Source organism: Tinamus guttatus, unplaced genomic scaffold (genome assembly GCF_059628265.1).
Source record: "Tinamus guttatus ecotype Peru unplaced genomic scaffold, ASM5962826v1 Tinamus_guttatus_pri_ptg000244l, whole genome shotgun sequence".
Classification (NCBI taxonomy): domain Eukaryota; kingdom Metazoa; phylum Chordata; class Aves; order Tinamiformes; family Tinamidae; genus Tinamus; species Tinamus guttatus.
Window position 1 is genome coordinate 1,538,155 of NW_028288778.1, and position 25,160 is coordinate 1,563,314.

The 25,160-nt window shown below is 66.9% G+C and overlaps 1 protein-coding gene across 1 annotated transcript; it reads left to right on the plus strand.

The window, feature by feature from the left end:
• Positions 1-1,435: 1,435 nt before the first annotated feature.
• PIEZO1 (piezo type mechanosensitive ion channel component 1 (Er blood group)) lies at positions 1,436-24,670 on the plus strand. Its single transcript, XM_088526239.1, has 51 exons — positions 1,436-1,554; positions 6,600-6,695; positions 8,670-8,792; positions 9,053-9,095; positions 9,297-9,459; positions 10,246-10,390; positions 10,470-10,683; positions 10,766-10,937; positions 11,111-11,203; positions 11,311-11,395; positions 11,524-11,615; positions 11,715-11,975; positions 12,047-12,158; positions 12,270-12,448; positions 12,563-12,711; positions 12,835-13,014; positions 13,090-13,184; positions 14,107-14,264; positions 14,340-14,516; positions 14,645-14,770; positions 14,877-15,077; positions 15,144-15,348; positions 15,435-15,539; positions 16,295-16,448; positions 16,875-17,118; positions 17,274-17,370; positions 17,477-17,645; positions 17,716-17,805; positions 17,985-18,073; positions 18,309-18,380; positions 18,802-18,902; positions 18,982-19,075; positions 19,247-19,330; positions 19,416-19,588; positions 19,663-19,844; positions 19,908-20,081; positions 20,230-20,488; positions 20,565-20,753; positions 21,055-21,331; positions 21,414-21,537; positions 21,627-21,774; positions 21,853-22,067; positions 22,321-22,479; positions 22,583-22,730; positions 22,844-23,032; positions 23,130-23,222; positions 23,345-23,517; positions 23,588-23,710; positions 23,811-23,890; positions 23,960-24,158; positions 24,256-24,670. Exons 1-51 carry the CDS (start codon positions 1,491-1,493, stop codon positions 24,503-24,505), a joined length of 7,587 nt encoding a protein of 2,528 aa, XP_088382365.1. The 5' UTR covers positions 1,436-1,490; the 3' UTR covers positions 24,506-24,670.
• Positions 24,671-25,160: the final 490 nt, after the last annotated feature.

Consider the following 25,160-nt stretch of genomic DNA (forward strand, 5'->3'; position numbering starts at 1 on the left):
TCTGAGATCCCAAGGGCAATCCAGGCAAGAGGGACCAGATAGCAAAAGCAGTTGAAATTCCCAGTGCAAAACCCCTGAAGCCGGGGACCGGCTGTGCAACTCGCTGAGCTACTGCTTGCGGCTCCATCCCTGGGCCTGAAAAACGGGGTGGTGTTTGCAGCCTCCCAGTGAGGCAGGAAGGCTCCCGGCGTTCCCAGCGTTCCACCTTTTCCTGGAATGCCGGTATCTGCTCCGGCCGGAGGGCTGCAGCCGGAGCATTGCAGCTGTAATTTCTAAGGCTGGCTTTTGCGGGTTTGCAGCTGCTTCGTTAATGCAGGACTTCATACCTGGGTATTGAAGAAGGTTTTACTCTGGCCGATCCCTCTGGATCCCGGCTCGCAGGGATCAATACGGCATCGCCTGCCAGGCAGAGGGGCCAAGGCCTCGTCCCGAGGATGCTCGAGGGGTTTTTCTTGTCCACAGCCTGTCCCAGCACCCGGCGAGCAGTGGGCAGCCACACACGGTGCAGGGCTTGGAGCACCAGCAGGGCAGGAGTTGGATGGAGCCCAGGGAAGGAAGCGGAGGCCGTCAAGGACCAGTGCTGGTTTATTAAGCGCGTTTGGGAAACAAACAGGAGAAAAGCCAAAGAATGCAGAGAATTTCACGGGCTGGTGGTTCCTGTTGGGGCTGAGCGGTGCTGCCGATGCCAGCGTTGCCGGATTCCGAGTGGGACCCTTGCACCGGGGGGAGTCCCAGGCTGCCCACGCTGGCTCGACCGCGGCTGCTGTGCAGTGGTAGGTGGTGAAGCACAGGGTGTACAGGCACGTGCCCCCATTCCGGGGTGCAGGATGGACTCCCTGCTCCCAGGACTTGCGTCTGGGCATCCCTCTCCCAGAGCTTGCGGCAGGCAGCCACAGCCAATTCCGGGACCGCGTGACATTCCCACCCCGCTCCGCAGCTTCCGAGCTCTCTACGGACATTAGCTCGCCCCGGAGCCCGGCCGAAGCACTCAGCCTCAATTAGCTTTTTTTTTTTTTTTTTTTACGACGCACAAACAGGAAGCGCATGGTCTCTTTTTCGCCACAAATGCCCTTGCTGCAGCCTGCCCGCTCGCGTGGCAGCGGGGGCCGCGCCGGGAGGGCCCCTCTCCTTGTCCCGTTGCGCTTTCGCCACCCCGCTCCAACCCACCAAGGGGGTCTCCCCGGGCCGGGGGCAGCCCCCGCCGCCCCCTCTTCGGTCCCCTAAACCGGCGCTGGCAGCGGGGGCTGAGACCGGCCAACTCGTGACAGCGGCTGCAATGCGCAGCGGGCGGCGCTAGGTGGTGCCGGGCGCCGCGCGGGTCGGGTCGGGCCGGGCCGGGCCGGGCCGGGCCGGGCTGGGGGGGTGGAGGGGGGGGGGGCGGCGGCGCCTATAAAGGCGGCGGGCGCGGGGCGGGCGCTCCGGGACCGGCCGCTCCGCTCCGCTGCGCCCGGGCGCGGCGGGATGAGCGCGGCGCGGGGCCGCCTGCAGCCATGGAGCGGCGGCTCCTCTGCGCCGGCCTCTACTGGCTGCTGCTGCCGCTGGCCCTGCTGGCCGGTGAGTGCCGGGACCCCCCTCCTCCTCCGGGACCCCCTCCCCGAGACACTTTGTATCCGCCCGCCGCTACTTCGTATCGGCCCGGAGCGCTGCCCGCGACGGGACTGCGGGCGCCCACCCCGTTTACGGGGTGTTTTTGGGTTCCCCTGCTTGCTCTAGTGCTCTGGGAGGTGGGAAGCCTTTGAGCACCCCCGTGCTGCATGTGCTGGGGACACCCCTGGGAGCCTGGCTGCGCTTTGTGGGGTGCCCCAAAGCGGGGGTGTCGGTGGGTGCTAAGGCCACCCGTGGGTGAGTGGCTCCCCCCGCCGCAGCAGGGAAGTGACCGGGGGTGCGGGCGCTGCCGCGGCCAGGAAGCGGCTGAATCAGTGCGGCCCGTGGGAAGGCGGCCGCCCGCGCGGAGCCACTGAGCGTGACACCCGGCTCCGCAGCGCCGAGCGCGTCGGGCCAGCGCCGCAGCGTGCCGGGATAGCGGGGCGGCTGCTGCGGGAATCTCTGCTGTCTTCCCATTCCTGAGCCCGGGGAAGGGGCAGCAAGGGAGCCCTGACGTGGTGCTGAGCTGCCAGGCACGGGGTTGTGCAGATCCGCTGCACCGGGTCCTTTGCCCCGGCACCCGCAGCGTCCGAGCACGTGGGACCCGTCGGGGTGAAACCGCCTCCCGAGGCCGGAGCGGCGGCTGTTTTGCAAGTTTTATCACCGAAGGCCAGGGCTGCGCGGCGGCCGCCAGCCGGCTCCGGGTGCGGCCTTGCCCGCTCCCTGCGCCCTCCGCATTCCTCCTCACGGGATTTCGCAAACCTGCTCCCGGGAGCTGCCGTGACGGGGCTGCTTGTGCAACGAGCTGCTCGGGCTCATGTGGGGCAGGCAGTGGGACACGGACCCAGCTGCAGCCGCCGGGACCGTCCCGGCGGAGCTGCTCTAAGCCCATTTTAAGCAATGTTGGCCTTTGAAGGCAGATGCACCACCCACCTAGGCAATCGTCTGGCTACTAGCCTGGAAAATACCCGTGTCCCGAGACTCGAGACTCGCCGAACAAGAATCAGCTCTTTGAACCTGGGCTGCCTGGGGAAACGTGTTCGGGGACTCTGGGTTTACCTTTAAATAGACGCCAGGGGAACGCTGCTCAGGCCAGGCAGCCCGGCGCTCCGTAAACAGCATCGGTCAACGGGCTCCTTGTGCCCAGCGGGCGCCGTGGGGTGGCCGGAAGAGGCTGCAAGGCGGCTCGTGCGATAAGCGAGTGTCACCGCTGCCCATGACGGCACCTGGGGGCTGCATCCAACCAAGCTGCTGCATTTCAGCTTTTGCAGCCTCGACCCGGCCTTTCTGGGCCTCCAGCGGAGGCAGCTCGAGACTCGCTGGTGCAGGAAGTTGGTGACTGTTGAAAAAGCTTCTCTATTTGCTCCAGTTTGTGCGGGGAGTGACTCAGTGCAGGATGTGAGGAGGTTAATTATAACGCTGCCATGAGGCGGGCTGGAAGGTGTCCGGGCGCTGCTGCACGCAGCCTCCCTGCTGGCTCTACGCGGGGGACGGTGGCCTTGCCAGCAGCACGTGTCCCCCCCGGCGCCTCCGTGTCCCCCCGCCAGCAGCGCGTGCAGCTCGTGGGGCTCTGTGCCGGGGATGCTGCGGCTCCCGAAACCCTAGTAGCCGGGTGTAATATTCCCCTGGCTGCATCGGGAGCTTGTTTAAATTTGGAGCCTGGCGCAGGCAGCTGCTGGCAGGGATCGGCTCCGACGCTTCCCTTCGGTGCCGGAGCAGCCGCGCGGGAGGGAACTGGGATGGGGGTGACAGAGCCAGGGCCCCGCCGGGGCAGTGGCGTCCGCCTCCGCCCGCAGCCTCCCGGCCTTCCTTCCCCTGCAATTAGGGCTCTTCCCGAGCGTGCGCAGGATGTCGGTGGCGGCCGCGGGCCGGCTCCGTGCTGGGAGCCCCCCGGGGCTGCGGGTCGGGACGAGGACGCGGAGCGGCCCCTCTGCGGGTCCCCGAGCCCCCCGGGGGTGCCAGGTTGCACCGCCTGTGCCCGGCGGGTGTGTGGGCTGCGGGCGGCTGCCTCCTGCGGTCAGGTGCTTTTTATAAATGAGGGGAAATTTAAAAAAAAAAAAAAAAAAAAAAAAAAAGGAAGCTGCAGATGTCTCCAGGAGAAACAGCTCCTGCTTCCTCCCCAGGGCAGGGCCGGGTGCAGGACTGGGGCACTGTGTGCCCAGGCCTGGGTTCTGCTGTGCGTGTCCCCACATCTCTGTTTTGGGGTGACTGCTGTGGGGCTGGGCTCCCTGCATGTTGCAGTGGGCACCGTGGGTGGGATGAGTGTGCGGTGCTGGTCCCACAGTGGCACTTAGAGGTGACAGGAGACACTCGGGGGTAGCACTGGGTCTTGCTGCCTGCCCCCAGGCTGGCTCTGTTCATGCTCCCCCCCTTGATGCTGCAAGGTCATAGGAGCAGGGCTGTCCCTGTCCCCTAGCACTGCGGTGGCCATGGGTGCAACCCCATAGCCCTGGTTGTGGGGCTGGTGACAGCACTGCACCACCATGGGCACAGTGCCCACCTGGTGCCCCCAGGGCAGCTCTGGCCATGTCCCCAGGGAGCCACCGTGAGCCGGCCTGGCGGCGCTGCCGGCACCGGGATGTGTTTTTCCACAAAAACAGGATGCAGCGGATGAAGTGTCGCGGCTGGTCCCCCATCCCGGAAAGGGGATTTGGGGCGTGCTGGGAATGCAGCCGGCAACGTGGCCCCTGTGCCTGTGGCCACCCCTCCAGCGGTCCCGCTCCGGGCGCAAGGTTCCCGAGGGACACTTTGCCCTTGCAAAATGCACCCTGTCCCCATGCACTGCATTCTCCCGGGAGTGGGCAGAGCTGCCTGGTGCTGCCCCATGGCACAGAGCAATGCCCTGGTGCTTCTGGGCACCAAACCCGCCTCGGGACTCAGCTGCTGCAGCAGGTAACGGCGCTGTGCAGAACCAGCAGCGCGTGCAGTTGATTAAAGAGCTGTGCTAATTAATACTGCACAACCGCCGGTCCCAGCGGGGAGAGCGGCCGTGCCAAGCCCTGGAGCGGGTGCCTTGGGGTCCTGCTGTGGATGTGCCGGGTCTGAGCCCTGGGGCACCGGGCAGCACTGCTCACTCATGGGCCTCCCACCGCACCAGCTCTCAAGGGAGGATTAAAGACTGCTCTTTAATGAGGTCCCATGCATCTTGCTGTGATTTATCCTCCTCTTCGTGTTTTAACTTGGTTAATATTTCAAGTGCTGCTGGCTGCGGCGCTGGGTTAATCCCTGTGCAGAGTTGGAGCTGTCCTGGCAGCTCTGAGGGGCTTTTTGGGGACATGGGGCTGGCCTGCAGCAGCCTCGTGCCCCTCTGGCACTTGCCTGCAGCCCAAATGCACTTGTGGGGCTGAGAAGGGTGCCTGTGGGTCCCCACTGAACTGGGACTGGCTTGGATGCTGCTGAATCCTGACTGTCACCTCCTCCTGGGGTGCTGTCCCTGTCCCCGGTGTCCCTGTGGTGCCAGTGCCTCCCAGGTGCTTGCAGTCCATGTCCTCATGAAGGGTGTCTCGTGGTGCTGCCTGCATCCCAGCCTGGGTGATGCTAACAGGGCTCTGTTCCCACTGGTTCCATCCTTGCTGGCAGCATCCATGGGGTGGGGACGGCACCAGGATGGGGTCTCCGAGCACCTTTGGGTGTCCGTGGGGCAGGACCAGGATGTGCCAGGAGGGCCATTCCTCCCGCAGCCACCCTCCCCAGCGCGGCTCCTCTTGGGCTCCTCACTGCTGGCGCGGGAAGGGGAATATTTGCTCCATGAGGTCATGGCTTGCCGAAATGCAGCGAGCAACCCTCGGCGGGGAGGGGACAGGGGCTGGGGGCAGCGCTGGCCGTGGGTCCCTCATGGGCAGGGGCTGCGAGCGGGGCCGGGCTGCCCCCACCCCGCGGTGCTGCCTGCAAGAGGTTGGATCCGTGCCCTGTCCAGGACATTCCCGGGGTCCCAATCCCATGTGGGATGATGGTGCCAGCTGGTGGTGGGGTCCTGCCAGGGGCTGTGTGTCCTCCCCGCTACGTGTGGCCCCAGGATGAGCCATCCCATAGGATCCGTAAACACAGGAAGGGCCGTGCCTGGCTCACTGGTGTGGAGCACGTCCCTGGCTCCTGACCTGCTCCCCCTTGGCCATGCAGGGAAGGGACAAGTGTCCCTGCCCCGGCCGGACCTTGTGACCGTCCCCTCCTGGGTGGCCCTTGGGCTCCCTGGCTCTTGCTGGGACATGTTCCCCTCCGTGGCCATCTCCGAGATGTCCCACCCAGGCGGTCACCTCTGTCCCTGCTGGTTCAGGTATGGGCTTTGCTATGGGCTGCCCAGCGCTCACGCAGCCACCGGGACACTGCGACCCCGTCCCCGCTGGTGACAGCCCGACTCGGTTGCAAAGCTCCCTTCCCGTCTCCTCCACCACGTTTGCGCCTGAAAACAAGCTGTAATTTAGGTCTAAAAATAAGCGAGGGGAAGGTGCAGAGCGGCTGATGTGTCCGAACCGGGCTGCGGGTCGGGGACCGGACCGGGACTGAGGCGCTCCGAGGCTCCTCTCCCTTCACCACATTGCCGGAGGGTCCCCACGTCCCCCAACCCACGGAGGCGGCCGTGGGCACTGGGATGGCAGCGAGCACAGCTCAGCGCTGCCTTACGGGAAGGGGGTTGTTCTGCCCGTCGGAATAACGCTGATTTTGCTCTTCACTGCTGCGCCAAGGGCTCTGAGCTGCCCCTTGATGGAGCAGAGCCCCTGGGCACATGCCAGGCGCCGCACCGGCGTCGCTTGGACGATGCCTCCCCGAAGGGGTGTCCCCTGAATGGGGATGGGAGATGTGGGACAAGCTCTTTTCTCCCCTTTGCGCTTTTCTCGGGACCTTGGTGATCCTGGGGCTCGCGTCTGCGTTTGCAAGTGGAGGCTCCCAAATGCACCCGCTCCTGGGCACTGCAGGGGTTAGGGATGCGGGGTTCCCAGCTGGATTCATCCCAGGGGCTCCCGGTGCTGCGGGGTGGGTGTGCAACGGGCTAACTCCATCCGTGCTTCTGTCCCCAGCCTGTCTCTTCCGCTTCAACGTCCTCTCCCTGGTCTACCTGCTCTTCCTGCTGCTGCTGCCCTGGTTCCTGGGGCCCTCCGAGCACACTGTGAGAGGTAAGAGCTGGGGGGCCGGCTGCGTCCGTGGGGACCGGCTGGTGCCATCCCCGGGCTCCCCTCCTTGCAGGACGGGAGCTACGAGGTGCCCTGGCGCGGGTTCCTGCTCCCCTTGCCCTGTGGTTTGCCCCCGGCCGCGCGGCACGGGGACGCGTGGCTCCGCGCGGCGGCCTCGCTCTGTTAATTATAGCCCAGCCCAGCTATTAATAGGCTTCTGGCTATGAAAAGGGCAGTTTCGAGTCCCAGCCATATTAACCAGAAACCTCAGAGCTGGGCTGTGCCCGCGGGGCGGGCAGGGATGTGCTGCCACCACCGTCCCTGCCCTGGGTGCCCCGGGCAGGGCCCCTGCAGTGGCTGCGCTGTGTGGGTACATGGGACAGGTCCCCCATGGTGGCATGCCATATATGCACGGGGCAGGTCCCCATGGTGGGTATATGGGGACAGGTCCCCATGGTGACATGCCATATGTGCACGGGGCAGGTCCCCCATGGTGGCATGCCATAGGTGCACGGAGCAGGTCCCCATGGTGGGTACATGGGACGGGTCCCCATGGTGACATGCCATATGTGCACGGGGCAGGTCCCCCATGGTGACATGCCATAGGTGCACGGAGCAGGTCCCCATGGTGGGTGCATGGGGCAGGTCCCCATGGTGGCATGCCATACATGCACAGGGCATGTCCCCATGGTGACATGCCATATGTGCATGGGGCAGGTCCCTGTGGTGGGTCCATGGGACAGGTCCCCATGGTGGCTGCATGTCACGGGAGCATAGGGCAGGTCTCCCGTGGTCAGTGCATGCTGTGGGCGAGGAGGAGAAGGTTCCTGCAGTGGGTGCACACTGTGGGTGCACAGGGGAATGTCCTTGCAGTGGGTGCACCCTGTGGGTGCACGGGGCAGGTCCCCATGGTGGGTGCACACTGTGGGTGCATGGGACAGGTCCCCATGGTGGCTGCATGTCACGGGAGCATAGGGCAGGTCTCCCACGGTCAGTGCATGCTGCGGGTGAGGAGGAGAAGGTTCCTGCAGTGGGTGCACACTGTGGGTGCACCCTGTGGGTGCACAGGGGAATGTCCCTGCGGTGGGTGCACACTGTGGGTGCAGAGGGCAGGTCCCCGCAGTGGTTGCCTGCCATGGGTGCATGCAGCAGGTCCCTGCAGCAGGCATGCTGCGGGTGCATGGGGACGCGTCCTCGTGTGCACAGTGCATGCAGCGGGTGCATGGAGCACGTCCCCACGGCAGGTGCAACCTGCATGTCCCCATGCGGGACAGCCGGGGCGCACGGTGGCAGCGCTGGAGGCGAGCCAAGCCGCGGGGTTGAGGGCTCCGTGCCCCGCTCCGGGTGCCCTCCAGGCCGGGCTGCGCTGCGGCAGGGCTGAAAGCGCCGGGCGCTGCCGTGGCTAAAAGCTCTGCCCTCTGAATATTTCATGGGCTTCTCGGCGTCGGAGCCCGGGCGCTGCCGCGAGCCAGCGCGCGGATTTACAGGAAAAAACAAGCGGAGGGAGAGCTTGGCCCGGGGCCGCCCCCCCGGCCGGTGCAGCTGCGGCGGGGGCTGCGGCGTGGCCTTTCCAGCCGCAGGGAAAGTGGGATCAGGGCCCGGGGGCCCGGCCGCAGCTGGTGGAAGGTGTGACGGGGCCGGCGCGGCGTGGGGGATCGCTGGCTCCTGCCCCGCTGCCGCCCCCGGGAAATTCCAGCCGTGGGAAGGGGAGGCAGCGCCGCGCTGGCACTCCGGGCGGGATGGGCATGGAAGGGGGGAGCTCCCGGCCGCGGTCGGAGCATCCCGTGTGGATTCTCTGCTCCGGTGTCTGGGAAACAGCCCCTTCCCCAGCTGGTGCTGGAGCAGGGGGATGCTCCCGGCTCCCTGCACTGCTCCATGCCTCAGTTTCCCCAGGATTTTAGCATGGAGGGGTGCCCCTAGGTGGGGTGCGCCGGGGGCTGTCATGTCCTTGGTGACCGGGGTTGTCCCCTCCTGCAGGTCACACCGGCCGCCTCCTCAAAGCCCTCCTGGGAACCAGCGTCATCTTCCTCACGGCCCATGTGATTTTCCAGATATGTCTCTACACGCTGCCCGTCCTCGACCAGCTGCTGGGGCCCAGCTGTGAGTACAGGGCACCGCAGGGGGTGGGCGAGCAGGGCATCCCACGGGCAAAGAGCCCTGGCCACTGCCCTGGGGACTCTGGGCGGGTGCCGTTTGCTTCGGTGCATCCCTTGGGTGCTGAGGGTTGCTGCAGCTCCGCGGTGCAGCGCTGGCTGCATCGGTGCCCGCGCGGGCAGCAGCGTGGCTGGAAATCGCTGCTGCGAGCGCGTCGGGGCTCAGCACGCCCTGCCGCCGCTCAGCACCTCCGTGGCTCCCTGCAGGCAGCACCTGGGAGATCCTGGCCCGGCACGTCGGCGTCACCAGGTGAGGGGTGGCCCCAACGCCGGTGCCGCACAGGGAGCAGGAGCATCCCTGCCCTTGGGATGCTGCTGAGCTCGGCGCCTCCGTGCGCTAGTGCAGGGCTGGGAGCTGTGCCGGGTGACATGGTCCGATGTCACCCGCGTGGCCCTGCATCCTGTGCAATGGTGGCACGTCCCTGAGCCCTGCTGTCACTGTCCCCACCAGGATGGACCTCAACGACATCCCAAACTTGGTGCGCCTCGTGGCGCCCGATGCCGGCATCCTGCTGGTGTCCGCGCTCTGCCTGGGCCTGTGCCGCCGCCTCGTCCCCAAGTCCCGCGCCCGGAGGCCGGAGCCCCTGGAGCCCCTTGAGCGGGTGGGTGACAACGTCTGTCCCCCTCATGTGTCCTGCCGACAGCTCCTGCATCCCTATGCGGTGGCCTTGCTCCCGCACCCCGGCATATCCAGGGCCGCCGGGATACGAGTGCTTTGTGCTCCCAGCTCCGCACGCTGGGAATCCCCGATGACGTTGGTGGGGCCGGATCCATCCGCGTGGTTCCCGCATGGCTGCAGCTCCCCCGCGCTCGGCACCTCGTAAAGGCCGGGCTGACTCAGCCGGCGGCCGCCGGAGCTGCCCGTGTTTGCGCGGCGTTTCCATAGGGATCCCGGCAAACAGCCCGGCTGCACAGAGCCGCTTTATGCGGGACGGCCGAGGCCGGGCCGGCGCGGGCTGTAACCGGAGCGCGGGCAGATGCGGATGCCTTTGCCGTGAGCGCGGGGCCGGCGCGGAAAAGCAGCCTGGAAAAAAGCTCAGCGCCGGGAACCCGCGCGCCGGCGCCAAGAAAAGCAGCCGTGCTTGGCGGGCGCTTTCCGAGCGGCTGATGGGATAAACACGGCCAGGTGCAGGGCTGCGCGCCCGCGTGGGATGTCCCCGCTGCGCCGGCACCGTATGGAGATGTGATCCCACATCCCTCCTTCCTTAAATACCCAACGCCCCGAGCTGATGGCAGGAGCTGGCAGGGAGTGCTGGCATTCCCAGGACCCGGCTGTGTGCTGGCCGTGCGTGGGATGCTCTATGGGGACACCAGGGCACGCAGCTCCGGAGCAGGGTGGCCCTGGGTATGCGGTGCCGCTGTGCGGGGACAGATCGGGATCATGTTCCTGTCCCCGTCAGGGGGAAGAGGAGGACGTGGAGCGTCGTGGTGGCAGTGGCACGGCCGGCGAGGGGACGCCGCTGAGCGCCAAGCTGCGGGTGACAGCGCACTGGCTGCTGCGCGCCGCCGCCACCGCCTCGGCCGTCCTGCTGCTGGCCTTGGCAGGTGAGACGAGCTGTGGGGTGCTCAGCGGGAGCGGGCGCCGCCGGTACCGCCCAGGCGCTGACGTCCCCCTGCTCCGCAGGGATCACCCTGCCCTCCGCCTCCTCCAGCGTCTACTACGTGCTCTTCGTGGGGCTGTGCACGTGGTGGGCTTGCCACGTCCCCGCCGGCCGCGCCGCCTTCGACGTGCTCTGCGGCCTCGTCGGCCTCTACGCCGGCGCCCACCTGCTCTGCCTCTACGCCTACCAGACGCCCTTCGTGCAGGGGGTCTTCCCGCCCCCCACGCTCTGGGCACGGTGAGTCCCACGGCGGGATGTCCCCCCACGCCGGGAAGTGGCTCCCGGAATGGGCTGAACGCCACCCGCTTGGTGCCCGCAGCCTCTTCGGCTTCAAGGACATCATCGTCTACGCCAACTGCTCCCGGCCCAACGCCCTGGCGCTCAACACTGGCCACCCCTGGCCCGTCTATGCCCACCCTGGCATCCTGCTCCTGCTCTACTACACCGTGGCCACGCTGCTCAAGCTGCGGCGCCTCGATGCTGCCCAGAGGGTGAGGGGCGCCCGGGGGGCTGCTGGGGTGAGATGAACCCCCGTAGGGTGCCAGGACCGTGCTGGGTGCCCCAGCAGTGGTGATGGTGGGAGATGGGAACAGGATGGGATCCCCTCCTTGGTCCCAGCGGCTCCCGAGGGGCTGCAGTGAGCTGGGTGCTTCCCCCCTTGCAGAGAGCCCGGCTGCCGGAGCGGAGCCGGGACCGGGAGCTGGTGGAGCTGGAGAGCTGGCCCAGGAATGGCGATGGGCTGGCTGAGGACACCAAGGTGGGTGCGCGGGCGCCGTGCCCCCCATGGACACGCACACGGAGAGGGGGTCCCCATGCGTGGGGCACGGCGGTGCGCCCCGCTCAGCCCCGCTCTCTGCCCCCCAGCCCATGCTGGGTCCCGGTGCCAGGAGCCCGGGCAGCGGCCCCCAGAACTGCACCGTGCACGTCGTGGGCACCGCGTCGCCGACGGGTAAGCTGGCCCCAAACCGGGCAGCGAGCTCCAAGCCTGCCTGTGCTCAGGGCAATGCCCCAGCGTGGGGCAGAGCTGCCCCCAGCTTCGCTCCCGGGGATTTCACGGCTCCCGCTCCCCGCGGCCAGGCACGAAGCGGCGCTCGGAGCGGCCGCTGCTGCACACACTGGGTCACGTCATCATGAGCCAGAGCTACGTCTGTGCCCTCATCGCCATGATGGTGAGGAGGGGACGGGGGGGACGCCCGTCCCCACACCCCGAGGGCTGGGGAGGCATCGGGAGAGCCCACGCGAGCGGCCGCCGCTGCCTCCCCGTGCAGGTGTGGAGCATCACGTACCACAGCTGGCTCACGTTCGTGCTGCTGCTCTGGGCCTGCCTCATCTGGGTGGTGCGGAGCCGGCAGCACTTCGCCATGCTCTGCTCGCCCTTCCTGCTGCTCTACGCCGTGGGGCTCTGCAGCGCCCAGTACGTGTGGGCCATGGAGCTGGCCCCCGAGCTGCCCGCCCGCGTGGGCTTCATGAGCCTCGAGCAGCTGGGGCTGGTGCACCCCAAGTACCCCTGCCTGGACCTGGGGGCCAAGGTGAGGCCGGTGGCGCCGTCCTCGCGCCCGCGGGTGCCGGGACGCGCCGCGCTCACCGCCTGTCCCCGCAGCTCCTGCTCACCCTCACCTTCTGGCTCCTGGTGCGGCAGTTCGTCAAGGAGAAGCTGCTGACGAGGCAGTGCCCGTCCACGCCGCTCCTGGAGGTGACGGTGTCGGACACGGGTGAGGGCGCCGAGAGGGACGGGCTGGGGACGCTGCCGGGGACACCCCGTGGGCCCAGGTGTCCGGGCGGCGATGCAGCCGGCCCCGAGCAGCCCCTCCGGTGCCTTGCAGAGCCCAGCCGGCAGCAGGACGTGCTGAAGGCGCTGGGGGCCCTGGTGCGCGATTTCTACGCCAAGTACTGGATCTGCGTGTGCGCCGGCATGTTCATCGTGGTGAGCTTCGCCGGGCGCCTCGTCGTCTACAAGATCGTCTACATGTTCCTCTTCCTGCTCTGCCTCACCCTCTTCCAGGTAGGGCCAGTGCCGCTGCCTGTCCAGGACCCCGTCCCCGGTGGGGTGGTGTCACGGTGTTGTCCCCGCAGGTGTGCTACAGCCTGCGGTGGTGTCACGGTGTTGTCCCCGCAGGTGTACTACAGCCTGTGGCGCAAGGTGCTCAAGGGCTTCTGGTGGCTCGTGGTGGCCTACACCATGCTGGTGCTCATCGCCGTCTACACCTTCCAGTTCGAGGACTTCCCCATGTACTGGAGGAACCTGACGGGTCTCACCAACGAGCAGTGAGTGGTCCTGTGACAGGGTGACGGGCACTGAGAGGTGGCCAAGAGATGCCAGCACTGAGGATGCCAGCAGTCGGGATGGGATGGATGTGGCCCTGCGCTAAACGCTTTCTCCCTGCCCAGGCTGGGAGACCTGGGCCTGGAGCAGTTCAGCGTCTCCGAGCTCTTCTCCAGCACCCTCATCCCGGGCTTCTTCCTGCTGGCCTGCATCCTGCAGCTCCACTACTTCCACCGGCCCTTCATGCTCATCACCGACCTGGAGCACATCCCCGCGCCCGAGCCGCAGCCCTGCCGCATCCCCAGGTAGGGCCCCGTGCTGGCGCTGGGCACCCATGGGTGCCCCCCAGGCCCACGTCTGAGCCGCCCTCCTGCCCGCAGGCCCGAGGAGCTGCACGGGAGCCGTCTGCTGCGGGACGCGGCCGCCGCCGAGAGCGCCGCGGCCGACGGCGAGGACTCCGACAGCGCCTCGCAGGGTAGCGGGTGGCAGGGGATGCCCGCCAGGATGGGGCGGGGGGGGTGCAGGTTGGGATGGGGCATCCTCCGGGATGGGACTGGGGGGATGCAGGGTGGAACGGGACGTCCTCCAGGATGGGACTGGGGGGATGCAGGGTGGAACGGGGCGTCCTCCAGGATGGGGCATGAGGGATGGAGCATCCTCCAGGATGGGACTGGGGGGATGCAGGGTGGAATGGGACATCCTCCAGGATGGGGCATGAGGGATGGAGCATCCTCCAGGATGGGACTGGGGGGATGCAGGGTGGAACGGGACGTCCTCCAGGATGGGGCATGAGGGATGGAGCATCCTCCAGGATGGGACTGGGGGGATGCAGGGTGGAACGGGACATCCTCCAGGATGGGGCATGAGGGATGGAGCATCCTCCAGGATGGGACTGGGGGGATGCAGGGTGGAACGGGACATCCTCCAGGATGGGGCATGAGGGATGGAGCATCCTCCAGGATGGGACTGGGGGGATGCAGGGTGGAACGGGACATCCTCCAGGATGGGGCATGAGGGATGGAGCATCCTCCAGGATGGGACTGGGGGGATGCAGGGTGGAACGGGACATCCTCCAGGATGGGGCATGAGGGATGGAGCATCCTCCAGGATGGGACTGGGGGGATGCAGGGTGGAACGGGACGTCCTCCAGGATGGGGCATGAGGGATGGAGCATCCTCCAGGATGGGACTGGGGGATGCAGGGTGGAACGGGACATCCTCCAGGATGGGGCATGAGGGATGGGGCATCCTCCAGGGTGGGGTGGAGAGATGCGGAGTGGGACAGGGCATCCTCCAGGATGGAGCAGGGGGGATACAGGGTCAGATGGGGTGTTCCCCAATCTAGGACAAGGTGGGGAGAGCATAGGGATGGGACAGTGACAATCCACGTCCCCACAGTGCCCTCCAAATGGGGGCTGGTGCTGGAGCGCCTCATCGTGCTGGGCTGGACCTTCTCGGACCGGCTGACCCAGGTGCAGGTCTTCGTGGGGCGCCTGCTGGAGCTGCACATCCTCAAGCTCGTGGCTCTCTACACCGTCTGGGTGGCCCTGCAGGAGGTAGGGGCAGCGGCTGGGATGCGTCCCCAAGGGCCCTGGCACCTCTGCTGGGTGGTGACACCGGCGCTTGCCCAGGTCTCGCTGATGAACTTCCTGCTGGTGCTGCTGTGGGCCTTCGCCATGCCCTACTGCCGCTTCCGCCACATGGCCTCCTGCCTCTCCACCGTCTGGACCTGCATCATCATCGTCTGCAAGATGCTCTACCAGCTCAAGATCGTCGACCCCAGCGAGTACTCGAGCAACTGCACCCAGGTGCCTGGGGACAGGCGGGTGCCACCGCGCTGGGGGTGCCCGATGTCCGGGTCTGCCCGGAGATGCCCAGCTCTGGGTGGGATGTGGGTGCCCATGGGGCTGATGCCTGGATTGTGCGCCCCTTGCAGCCCCAGCTCAACGGCACCAACCTCAGTCCGGAGGAGCTGGTCAACTCCACGCTGTACCGGGGCCCCGTGGACCCCGCCAACTGGTTCGGCATCCGCAAGGGCTTCCCCAACCTGGGCTACATCCAGGTGGGTGAGGACGATCCAGGGTGCTCCCTGCACCAGGGTGTCCATGGAGACCTCCACGTGGGCATGGGCATCCGTGGGGATGCTGAGCACCCTCTCGTCTGCGCAGAACCACCTGCAGGTGCTGCTGCTGCTGGTGTTCGAGGCCGTGGTGTACCGGCGCCAGGCCTACTACCGCAAACAGTTCCAGCTGGTGGCCCCCGTCACCGAGACCATCTTTGAGGATGTGTCCCGTGAACACCTGGACCAGGGGCTCATCAGCTGCGCCAAGTACTTCCTCAACTACTTCTACTACAAGTTTGGCTTGGAGGTGAGGAGCGGGCAGTGGTGGGCACCAATGCCGGGGTTTGGGCTGTGGCTTATCCTCCATGTGCAGATCTGCTTCCTCATGACGGTGAACGTGATTGGGCAGCGCATGAACTTCATGGTGATCCTGCACGGCTGCTGGCTCGTCGTCATCCTCACGCGGCGCCGGCGGGCGGCCATCGCCCGCCTCTGGCCCAAGTACTGCCTCTTCCTCGTCATCTTCCTCCTCTACCAGTACCTGCTGTGCGTGGGCATGCCGCCCGCCCTCTGCATTGGTAAGGGACGTGGCTTGGGGACATGGGGACATGCGTGGGGACGCAGGGGGGTGGGTGGTCACTGAGGTCGCTGGTCACCCCCCCAGACTATCCCTGGCGGTGGAGCCGGTCCCTCCCCATCAACTCGGCGCTCATCAAGTGGCTCTACCTGCCTGACTTCTACGTGGCGCCCAAGTCCACCAACCTCATCAGTGAGTACCCACCACCCTGTCCCCTCCCCGGTGTCCCCGGCCTCCCTGGCCACCCGAGCCCCAGGCACAGCCTTGGGAGTCCCCTCCTGTCCCCATGGGTGACCAGGCAGGACAGCTGGGAAGGGTTGGGGTGATATACATCTCTTTTGGAGCTCATCCCAAGGAAGGGAGAAGCCTAGAATTAGCTCTGCCCCCTGGGGGTGGAGCTTGATGGATGTCCCGCCCCTAGGGAGGAGTTTATTGTATGGCACGCCCACTGGGGGGAGGAGCTATTGGAAGATCCCATTTCCCTGATGGAGGAGCTTGGTGGAAGTCCCATCCCTAATGTTGGGGTCCCCATCCCTGTGGAGGAGGAGTCTGGAAATAGCCCCACCTCCAGGGAGGAGCTTGATGAAGGCTCCACCCCCACCGGGGGAGGGGCTTGGTAGAAGCCCCAACCCATGGAGGAGGAGCTTGGTGGAGGTCCCATCCCTATTGGTGGAGTCCCCTTTCCCACGGAGGAGGAACCTAGAAATAGACCCACCTCCTGGGGGAGGAGCTTGATGGAGACTCCACCCCATTGGGGGAGGAGCTTGGTGGGGGGTCCCACCCCGTTGGTGGTGTCCCCATCCCCTTAGAGGAGGAGCCTGGAAATAGCGCCTCCCCCGGTGGGAGGAGCTAGTTGGTGGCCCCACCCCCTTTTGGCGTGGAGGCGTGGCTTGCTCACGCCCCGCCCTGCGGGGGGGCGGGGCCAGCGCTGAGCCCTGTGCCCGCAGACGACTTTGTGCTGCTGCTGTGCGCGGCGCAGCAGTGGCGGGTGTTCGCGGCCGAGCGCGCCGACGAGTGGCTGCGGGCGGCCGGCGACAACGCGGACCGCCTCGACGCGCCGCGGGAGCCCCGCAACCCCGCGCCCGACTTCATCCACTGCCGGTGGGCGCCCGCGGGAGCCGTGGGGATGAGACCCTTCCCAGCGTGCGGTGGGGACCTTCCCCCAGCACCGACGTGGCCTGGGGTGGCACTGCTTGGGGATGGGGACCTGCAGGCAGCACGGTGCTCGATGGATGGGGATGGGATTCCCAATGTTGGGGCTCTTTGGGGACAGGGACAGCATCCCCTTGGCACCAGGATGGGACTGGGACTAGACCCTCGTGGCTGGGATAGGACCCCGGGACGGGAGCCCCTCAAGCCTGGAATGGCACTTTGCATCTTCCCCAGAGCACTGGGATCCCCAGATAGGGCTGACACGTCCACTTGGGTCCTCCTTGGTTGTCCCTTCCTTGCTTGACAGCCTATACCCCAAAACCTGAAGGTGCTAGGAGGGAAGGGGGACCCTGCCCTGAACACCCCATCCCGCAGGTCCTATCTGGACATGGCCAAGGTGGTGGTCTTCCGCTACCTCTTCTGGTTCGTCCTGGTCGTGGTCTTCATCACCGGTGCCACCCGCATCAGCCTCTTCGGCCTCGGCTACCTACTCGCCTGCTTCTACCTCTTGCTTTTTGGCACTGCCATGCTGCGCAAGCCAGCGCGGGCTCGCCTGGTGCTCTGGGACTGCCTCATCCTCTACAACATCACCGTCATCATCTCCAAAAACATGCTGTCGGTGAGGGCGCCGGGCTGCTGGCACCCGTCCGGGCGCCGCGGAGCCATGGATCTCCATGAGGAGCCACCATGGCATCCTTGCAAACCCCGGGAGCTTCCCGAGCCGGGTGCCTCGGGGATCCAGCAAGTGCCTGAGCCTCCGCTCTGCCCCTGCAGCTCCTCTCCTGCGTCTTCGTGCAGCAGATGCAGAGCAACTTCTGCTGGGTGATCCAGCTCTTCAGCCTGGTGTGCACCGTCAAGGGCTACTACGACCGTGAGTGCCCAGGCCGGGGACCGGGTCCTGCCTGCCCTCGCGCCCACCTCGAGCCCGGGATCCTGGAGGTTGGCGCTGCCTCATTGTCCCCATCTTCTCCTGCCAGCCAAGGAGATGGGCAAGGACCAGGACTGCTCCCTGCCTGTGGAAGAGGCCGGCATTATCTGGGACAGCATCTGCTTCTTCTTCCTCTTGCTCCAGCGCCGCGTCTTCCTCAGCCACTACTACCTGCACGTCATGCTGGACCTCCAAGCCTCGGCCCTGCAGGCCTCCAGGTGGGCTGGAGGTCCTGGGGGGCCGCCGGGGCCGCCGTGGCCTCGCTCACGCCGCGCGCTGTCCCCGCAGGGGTGTCGCGCTCTTCAAGGCCAGCATCCTGAAGAGCATGCGCTCGCACCGGCAGGCTGAGAAGAAGTCGCTGGCACAGCTCAAGCGGCAGTGAGTCAGTTTTTGGGGGTCCCCCTTGCTTCCCCCCCTGCTGCTTGCTGGAATGGGGCTCCCCTGTGCGCTGGGTGCCCAGGGAGGGATGGGGGATTCTATGGGACCCCTTTGGGGTTTGGGTGTCCCTCGGGGCGGTCCCTGCTTGGAGCTGATCCGGAGCATCCCGTATTCCGCAGGATGGAGCGGATCCGGGCCAAGCAGGAGAAGTACCATCAGGAGCGACTGCCTGGTGGCACTGGTGACGGCCAGGACGAGGCCAGTCCAGGTGAGACCCCGGCGCTCCCGGCCCCTCCAGCCTCTGCCCTTCCCCTCCTGGGGCACAGCAGGGTGGCCTCGACCTGTCACCGCTGCCCGTCGCCCTCGGCTCGTCCCACGTTCTCGCTGGCAGGGCACTGGAGCATTGCGGTGAACCAGCCCTCCCGCCCCGCTCTGCCCGGCTCCCTGCTGGGGGCCATGCAGCGAGCGCGGCAGGTCTCAGCGCCACCCGTGCCCTTCCACAGAGCCCGGCGGCCAGGCGGACCCGTCCCGGCGCAGGGAGCGGTGGTGGCGGCCTTGGTTAGACCACGCCGCAGGTACTGCCCCGGCACGGGGCACTAACTGGGGCGCTGCCCCACGGCAAGGTCCCTCCGCCGGGGCCGCTAACACCCGCGGGGCTGCGCGGAGCGCTGGTGAGGCTGCTTTGGTCCAGGTGCCACCCGCATGTCCCCTGTCCCCTCTCTGGGCTGCAGGACATTAACCAGGGCTTTTCCTGCTACCGGGCACTAACGGGGCAGTGACTCGGGCGGCTCCAGCATTCCCTGTGGGAGCCTCTCTGGATGCCACGGTGGGGACATCCATGCGGAGTCCTACGCTGCCGTCTCCAGCGGGGACGCCCATTGGCGCCCCGGGGCTTGGGCAGAGCCCTGAGGGACGGCAGTGGGGTCTGCACTGGCTGTGCCGTGGTGCCCGGTGACACCCCATGGCGCCCGGTGACGCGCCGTGCCACCCCGGCAGTGCTGCATTCGGGCGAATACTTCCTCTTCGAGTCGGACAGCGAGGAGGAGGAGGAGGCTGCTCCGGAGGAGCCGCGGCCGGGCAAGCAGAGCGCTTTCCAGGTGAGCGCGACCCCGGCGGGCAGGGGACACCTTGCCCGGGCCCCCCGCACGCTCACGGCCCCGTCCCCTCCCGGTGCAGCTGGCCTACCAGGCCTGGATGACCAACACCAAGACGGCGCTGAGGCAGCAGGAGCAGCAGGAGCTGGAGCAGCCGGGCACGGAGCTCGCTGCAGGTGGGAGCGTTCGCCCACCTTCCTCCCAAACGGGGCTGCGGGGCGCTCGGGGGACGCTGTCTGGCAGAGCTGTTGGCATCCCCTAAGGAGAGCATCATCTCAGCGGGCTCTCCTGCGCGAGAGGGGACTCTCTGATGGCTACAATAGGGTTGAGCACCATCTGCTTTGCAGGGGACGGCGCAGGGAGGAGGGCGTCCGAGGCTGAGGCACCTGCAGAGGCTGAAGGCCAGGAGGAAGAGGAGGAGGAAGGGTCAGGTAGGTGGGAGGCAGGACTGCAGGGGTCTGCGGGGGCATGAGCTGCTGCAAAAGCGCCACCCTCTCTCGCTCCTGGTCCTCGCAGAGCGGGGGAACGTGCTGCAGCGGGCGCTGAACACCCTGCGCTTCCTGTGGGTGCTGTGCCAGGCCATGGTGGACGGCCTCACGCAGTGGCTCGACACCTTCAACAAGGAGCACACGGACATGTCCACGGTGCTGAGGGTCGAGAGATACGTCCTCACGCAGCGGCTGGCCAAGGTGAGCGGGCACGGGGCCCAACGGGGACGCGGCGTGGCACGGCACGGTCCCGCTGACGCTGTGCCCGCCCGCAGGGCGAGGACGTGCACCGGGGCGTCCTGGACGAGCTCTACGTGCTGCCACCGGATGACGGCCCCGAGGAGCCGAGCCAGCGGGCGACGGGGGGCAGCGAGCCCCAAAACGGCCTCGCTTCAAGGCAGGTGCATAGATGGCCCCGCGGGGCTCGGCTGGGCGGCAGGGACACGCGCCCGTCCCCGTGTGCCCCCACGTGGCTTCCCCCAGGGAGAGCGGCTCACGGTCTGTCCCTCGCTGTCCCCAGCGGGTGCGGAGGAGCCAAGCGCCCCCATGGTGCCCCGGAGCAGCAGGAGCAGCTGCCGGCCCTGGGCTCGCAGGAGGACGTGGCCGGCTCGCGGGAGGACGTGGCCGGCTCACGGGAGCTGCTGGCCCTGCCCCAGAACCGGACCCGCACCGCCAGCGAGCTGCTCCTCAACAGGTACCAGCGCCAGAACGGGGGTGGCATGCGTCACCCCAGGGTGGCAGCGCACCCGGGGACAGTGGCAATGCACCCCAGAGTGGCAGCGCACCCAGGACGGTGGCTGTGCACTTGGGACGGTGTCGGCTCAGCCCCACGCGCCCCACAGGCGCCTCTACTTCGCCACGCTGGAGGAGTCGGATCAGTTCTACCGCTCGCACAACCGCTTCCTCAAGCTGCTGCTGGCCGCCTACCGCTGCGTGGCCGCCCACTCGGAGCTGCTCTGCTACTTCATCATCATCCTCAACAACATGGTGACCGCCTCCGTCATCTCCCTCTTCCTGCCCATCCTCGTCTTCCTCTGGGCCATGCTCTCCATCCCCCGGCCCAGCAAGCGCTTCTGGATGACGGCCATCATCTTCACCGAGGTGGGCACGAGTGGCGGGGGACCAAGGGGTCCGCTCCAGGCTCACCGCCTCCTGCTTGACCCCTGCCCCTCCGCAGGTGATGGTGGTGGTCAAATACCTCTTCCAGTTCGGCTTCTTCCCCTGGAACAGCTACGCCACGCTGGTGCGCAACGAGGGCAAGCCCTTCTTCCCGCCCCGCATCCTGGGCTTGGAGAAGACCGACCGCTACATCAAGTACGACCTCCTGCAGCTCCTGGCGCTCTTCTTCCACCGTTCGCTGCTGCTGGTGAGCAGGGGGCTCGCGGCAGCGCCAGAGCGTCGCTGCTGGAGCGGGTCCAGCCCTTGGGCATCTCGGGTGGTCTTGATGATCTTGAAGGTCTTTTCCAACCATAATGATTCCATGATCTTCATCCCTTGGGCATCTCTATCCCTTGTTTCCAATGCAGACACTGATTTCTGGTGGCTCTGGTCCCTGGGAAGCTTTAGCGCCCTTGGGTTTCTGGGAGCAGGATGGCCAGGGATGGGGTTGGCACAGTGGGGCCGCGGTGGGTCCCAGCCGGGCTCTTGCTAACTGTGGCCTTCCCCAGTGCTACGGACTGTGGGACCATGAGGAGGACCCCCTGGCCAAGAAGCGGCCGGAGGATGAGGAGGAGGAGGAGCGGCGGGAGGAAGCAGAGCCTCCGGTGGGTGGTGACGAGGGGCCGCAAGCGCTGGCAGAGCCGGGAGCGCCGGCAGTGGCCGTGGGGCTGGAGCAGGAGGACGATGCCGTGGGGCAGGACGAGGGCACCGGGGCTGGCGGCAGCCACCTCCGCTTCCGGAGGAAGAAGCAGCTCTGGAGCAAGAGTCAGGAGGCCGTGGAGGAAGGTGAGCGGCGTTTCCCACCCACCGTTGCCCCAGGGAGGGACGTCCTCCTGTCCCCGTGCTGATACCTGTGCGGTGTCTGCAGGGCATGGTGGGGAAGAGGAGGAAGAGGAGGAGGATGAAGAGGAGGAGGAAGAGGTGAAGCAGAGCCACTCTCAGAAGAAGCTGAAGAAGTTCGGGCTCCGGGTCAAGCTCTTCTTCCTCACCATGTGAGTGCCCCGTGGTGCTGGCTGGGGTGGAGGGCTGCGGCATGAGCCCATGGGACACCCGTCCCCCTCTGTCCCCTCGTCCCCTGCAGGGCACAGAACATGTACCAGCCCGTACGCGGTTTCTTCCATGACATCCTGCACACCCAGTACCGGGCCGCCACCGACGTCTACGCCTTCATGTTCCTGGCCGATGTGGTCGACTTCATCATCATCATCTTCGGCTTCTGGGCCTTTGGGGTGAGCGGGGCCGAGGGCAGCTCTGCCAGGTGACATGGGGCAGGCCGGGCTGTGTCCTCACATCTCCTGCTCTTCCAGAAACACTCGGCGGCTGCCGACATCACGTCCTCGCTGTCAGACGACCAGGTGCCGGAGGCCTTCCTGGTCATGCTGCTCATCCAGTTCACCACCATGGTGATCGACCGCGCGCTCTACCTCCGCAAGACCGTGCTGGGCAAGCTCATCTTCCAGGTCATCCTGGTCTTCAGCATCCACCTCTGGATGTTCTTCATCCTCCCGGCCGTCACCGAGAGGTACCGGCCTGGCTGTGTCTCCCATCCCGCTGCATCCATTGGAGATGCTCCTTGGGTGGCCCCTGCTAGCACTATAGGGGGCTGGGGGCATCCAGAGCCAAGGCCACGTGGTGCTTGCTTGGTGCCTGCTTGGTGCCTTCATGTCACCTTCATGGTCCTGGTGTTGCTGGGAGCCACTGGCTTGGCATTGGTGGCCCAACCATGGGGGATGGGGTGGCCAGAGGAGTTACGGGTCCCCGCGTGGTCCCTGCAGGTTGTTCAGCCTCAACACCGTGGCCCAGCTGTGGTACTTCGTGAAGTGCATCTACTTCTCGCTGTCAGCCTACCAGATCCGCTGTGGCTACCCTACCCGCATCCTGGGCAACTTCCTCACCAAGAAATACAACCACCTCAACCTCTTCCTCTTCCAAGGGTAGGGCACGGAGGGTGGAGAGTCTCCCATCGGGCGGCCTGTCCTGGCCGTGGGGCAGGACGGACGCTGCCATCCAGGACGGACGCTCTCCCATTCCCGGCAGGTTTCGCCTCGTGCCCTTCCTGGTGGAGCTGCGGGCTGTTATGGACTGGGTCTGGACTGACACGACGCTCTCCCTGTCCAACTGGATGTGCGTGGAAGACATCTACGCCAACATCTTCATCATCAAGTGCAGCCGTGAGACAGAGAAGGTGGGACCTCAGCATCGCCCTGCTTGTCCCCGGGTGCCAAGCAGGGACTCGCGCGTGTCCCCCAGGCTGGCCGAGCCCCCTGGCACCGCGCTGAGCCCACCGTCTGCCTGCAGAAATACCCGCAGCCCAAGGGGCAGAAGAAGAAGAAGATAGTGAAGTATGGCATGGGGGGCCTCATCATCCTCTTCCTCGTGGCCATCATCTGGTTCCCACTGCTCTTCATGTCGCTGGTGCGCTCCGTGGTGGGCGTTGTGAACCACCCCATCGACGTCACCGTCACCCTCAAGCTGGGGGGGTATGAGGTGAGCACAGCGGGTTGTGCCCCCTTGGGGCTGCGGCGCTGGGCTCGGACGCCTGGGCCCCGCCGGCTGATGCCGCCTCATCCGCGTGCCCCTGCAGCCGCTGTTCACCATGAGCGCCCAGCAGCAGTCGATCCAGCCCTTCACCCCCCAGGACTACGAAGCCCTGACGAACGAGTTTGAGAGGCAGCCGGTAAAAAGAGCCTCGAGGCCCCGCGGTGCCGGTGCCGGGCCGTGGGCGCAGGGCACAGAGCCGGGCACGGCCGGGGGGCAGCGCGGGGGCCGCGGCTGAGCCGTGCCCGTCCCCCCGCCCAGGTGGCCATGCAGTTCATCACGCTGTACAGCTACGAGGACATCGTCACGGCCCGCATTGAGGGCAGCTCGGGCTCGCTGTGGAGCATCAGCCCGCCGAGCCGGGAGCAGATGCGGCGCGAGCTGCAGAACGGCTCCTCCGACATCACCCTGCGCCTCACCTGGACCTTCCAGAGGTAGCGCCGGCATCCGGGCGGCTCCGGGCGCCGCGGCGGGCCGGCCCCGCTCAGCACGCTGCGTCCGCAGGGACCTGGGCAAGGGCGGCACAGTGGAGCACACGTTCGACAAGCACACCACGGACCTGCAGCCCGGCGCGCCCGCGCGCGCGGAGCTGGCCGCGCTGCTGCAGGGCAGCCGCAACACCCCCGTGTGAGTGCGCCGGGGCGGGCAGGGGGTGCTGCCCGCGGGACCCCGCGCTCCGGGTGCCGGCGGTGGCCGCGGGACCTGCCGGGACCGTGTTCTCTTGCAGGCAAGTGCCCAAGCTCTTCCCCAAGTACATCCGCGCGCCCAACGGGCCCGAGGCCAACCCTGTGAAGCAGCTACTGCCAGGTGGGTGCTGGGCTCGGGGGGCTGTGGGGAGACCTCAACCCGTGCCCTGATGGCTCTGTGTGTGCCCAGACGGCGAGGACAGCTACCTGGACGTGGAGGTGCAGCTGAAGCGGGAGCGCGTGGGCTCGGGCCGCGGCAGCGACAGCTTCCTCGAGTGGTGGGTGGTGCGGCTGAAGGACGCGCCGGCGCGGGACGGTAACATCCTGCCCATGGTCATCTTCAACGACAAAGTCAGCCCGCCCAGCCTGGGCTTCCTGGCCGGCTACGGGTGCGTGGGGATACGGGAGGGCTGGGGCGGGATGCCCTGGGAGCCGGGGCAGCGAGGCCGAAGGCCGCCCACGTGCTCATCGCACCCTCCCTCGCAGGATCATGGGGCTCTACGTCTCCATCGTGCTGGTGATCGGGAAGTTTGTGCGCGGCTTCTTCAGCGAGATCTCGCACTCCATCATGTTCGAGGAGCTGCCCTGCGTGGACCGCATCCTCAAGCTGTGCCAGGACATCTTCCTGGTGCGGGAGACGGGCGAGCTGGAGCTGGAGGAGGAGCTCTACGCCAAGCTCATCTTCCTCTACCGCTCGCCCGAGACCATGATCAAGTGGACGCGGGAGAAGGAGTAGGAGGAAGGGGGACCGGCCCCGGCCGCGGGCCCCCTCGCAGGGACATCACCGCCAATGCCTTAAGCCAGCAGCCTCGCGGGCGCGCTGGGGACCGAGGGCCGCCGTGTGTCCCCACGGCCGCCCTGCGGAGACACCAGCCCCTCCGGGCGCCGCGGGGCAGCGTGCGGGGGCACCCGCGCTCCTGCTTTTAAGGATGTTCTTCGGGAACGCTGCCCCGTGCCGGCAGCGCCCGTGTCCCAGCGCCATGGGGACCATGATGTGCCTTCCTCGCCCGGGGCCACCACCGGCGGGGCAGGGGGGGCCCCGGGTTGCCCCCCAGGTCCCCTCTCCAGCCCCACAACCGGGTCGAACTCGAAGCAATAGGAGCCGGGGTTCCGCAGCCCGGAGCGCGGGGGGCGGCTGCCGGCGCCGCCAGCTGGACTGTAGACTCTTTTTTAAAGTCAAATGGTTTATTTATACAGATGCATAATAAAATAAAACGGAGGCCTCCCTCATTCACGTGCTCCTGGGGCGAGGGCCACCCTGGCACTTGGGGACCGAGCGCTGCTGAGGACTGGGGCTGTGAGTCCCCTGTCCGTGACCAAAGAATTTAAATCGGGTTTAAAAGCAGCCGCTTGGGCACCTGCTGTCACAAGGGTGACCCAGCCTGTCCCCT

Coding starts and splice junctions, on each gene's coding strand:
- PIEZO1 (XM_088526239.1), top strand. CDS start 1,491: ATGGAGCGGCGGCTCCTCTGCGCCGGCCTCTACTGGCTGCTGCTGCCG. Junction 10,391..10,469: donor CCTGCTGCTGGCCTTGGCAG/GTGAGACGAGCT, acceptor CCTGCTCCGCAG/GGATCACCCTGCCCTCCGCC. Junction 17,371..17,476: donor CGTCAAGGGCTACTACGACC/GTGAGTGCCCAG, acceptor TTCTCCTGCCAG/CCAAGGAGATGGGCAAGGAC.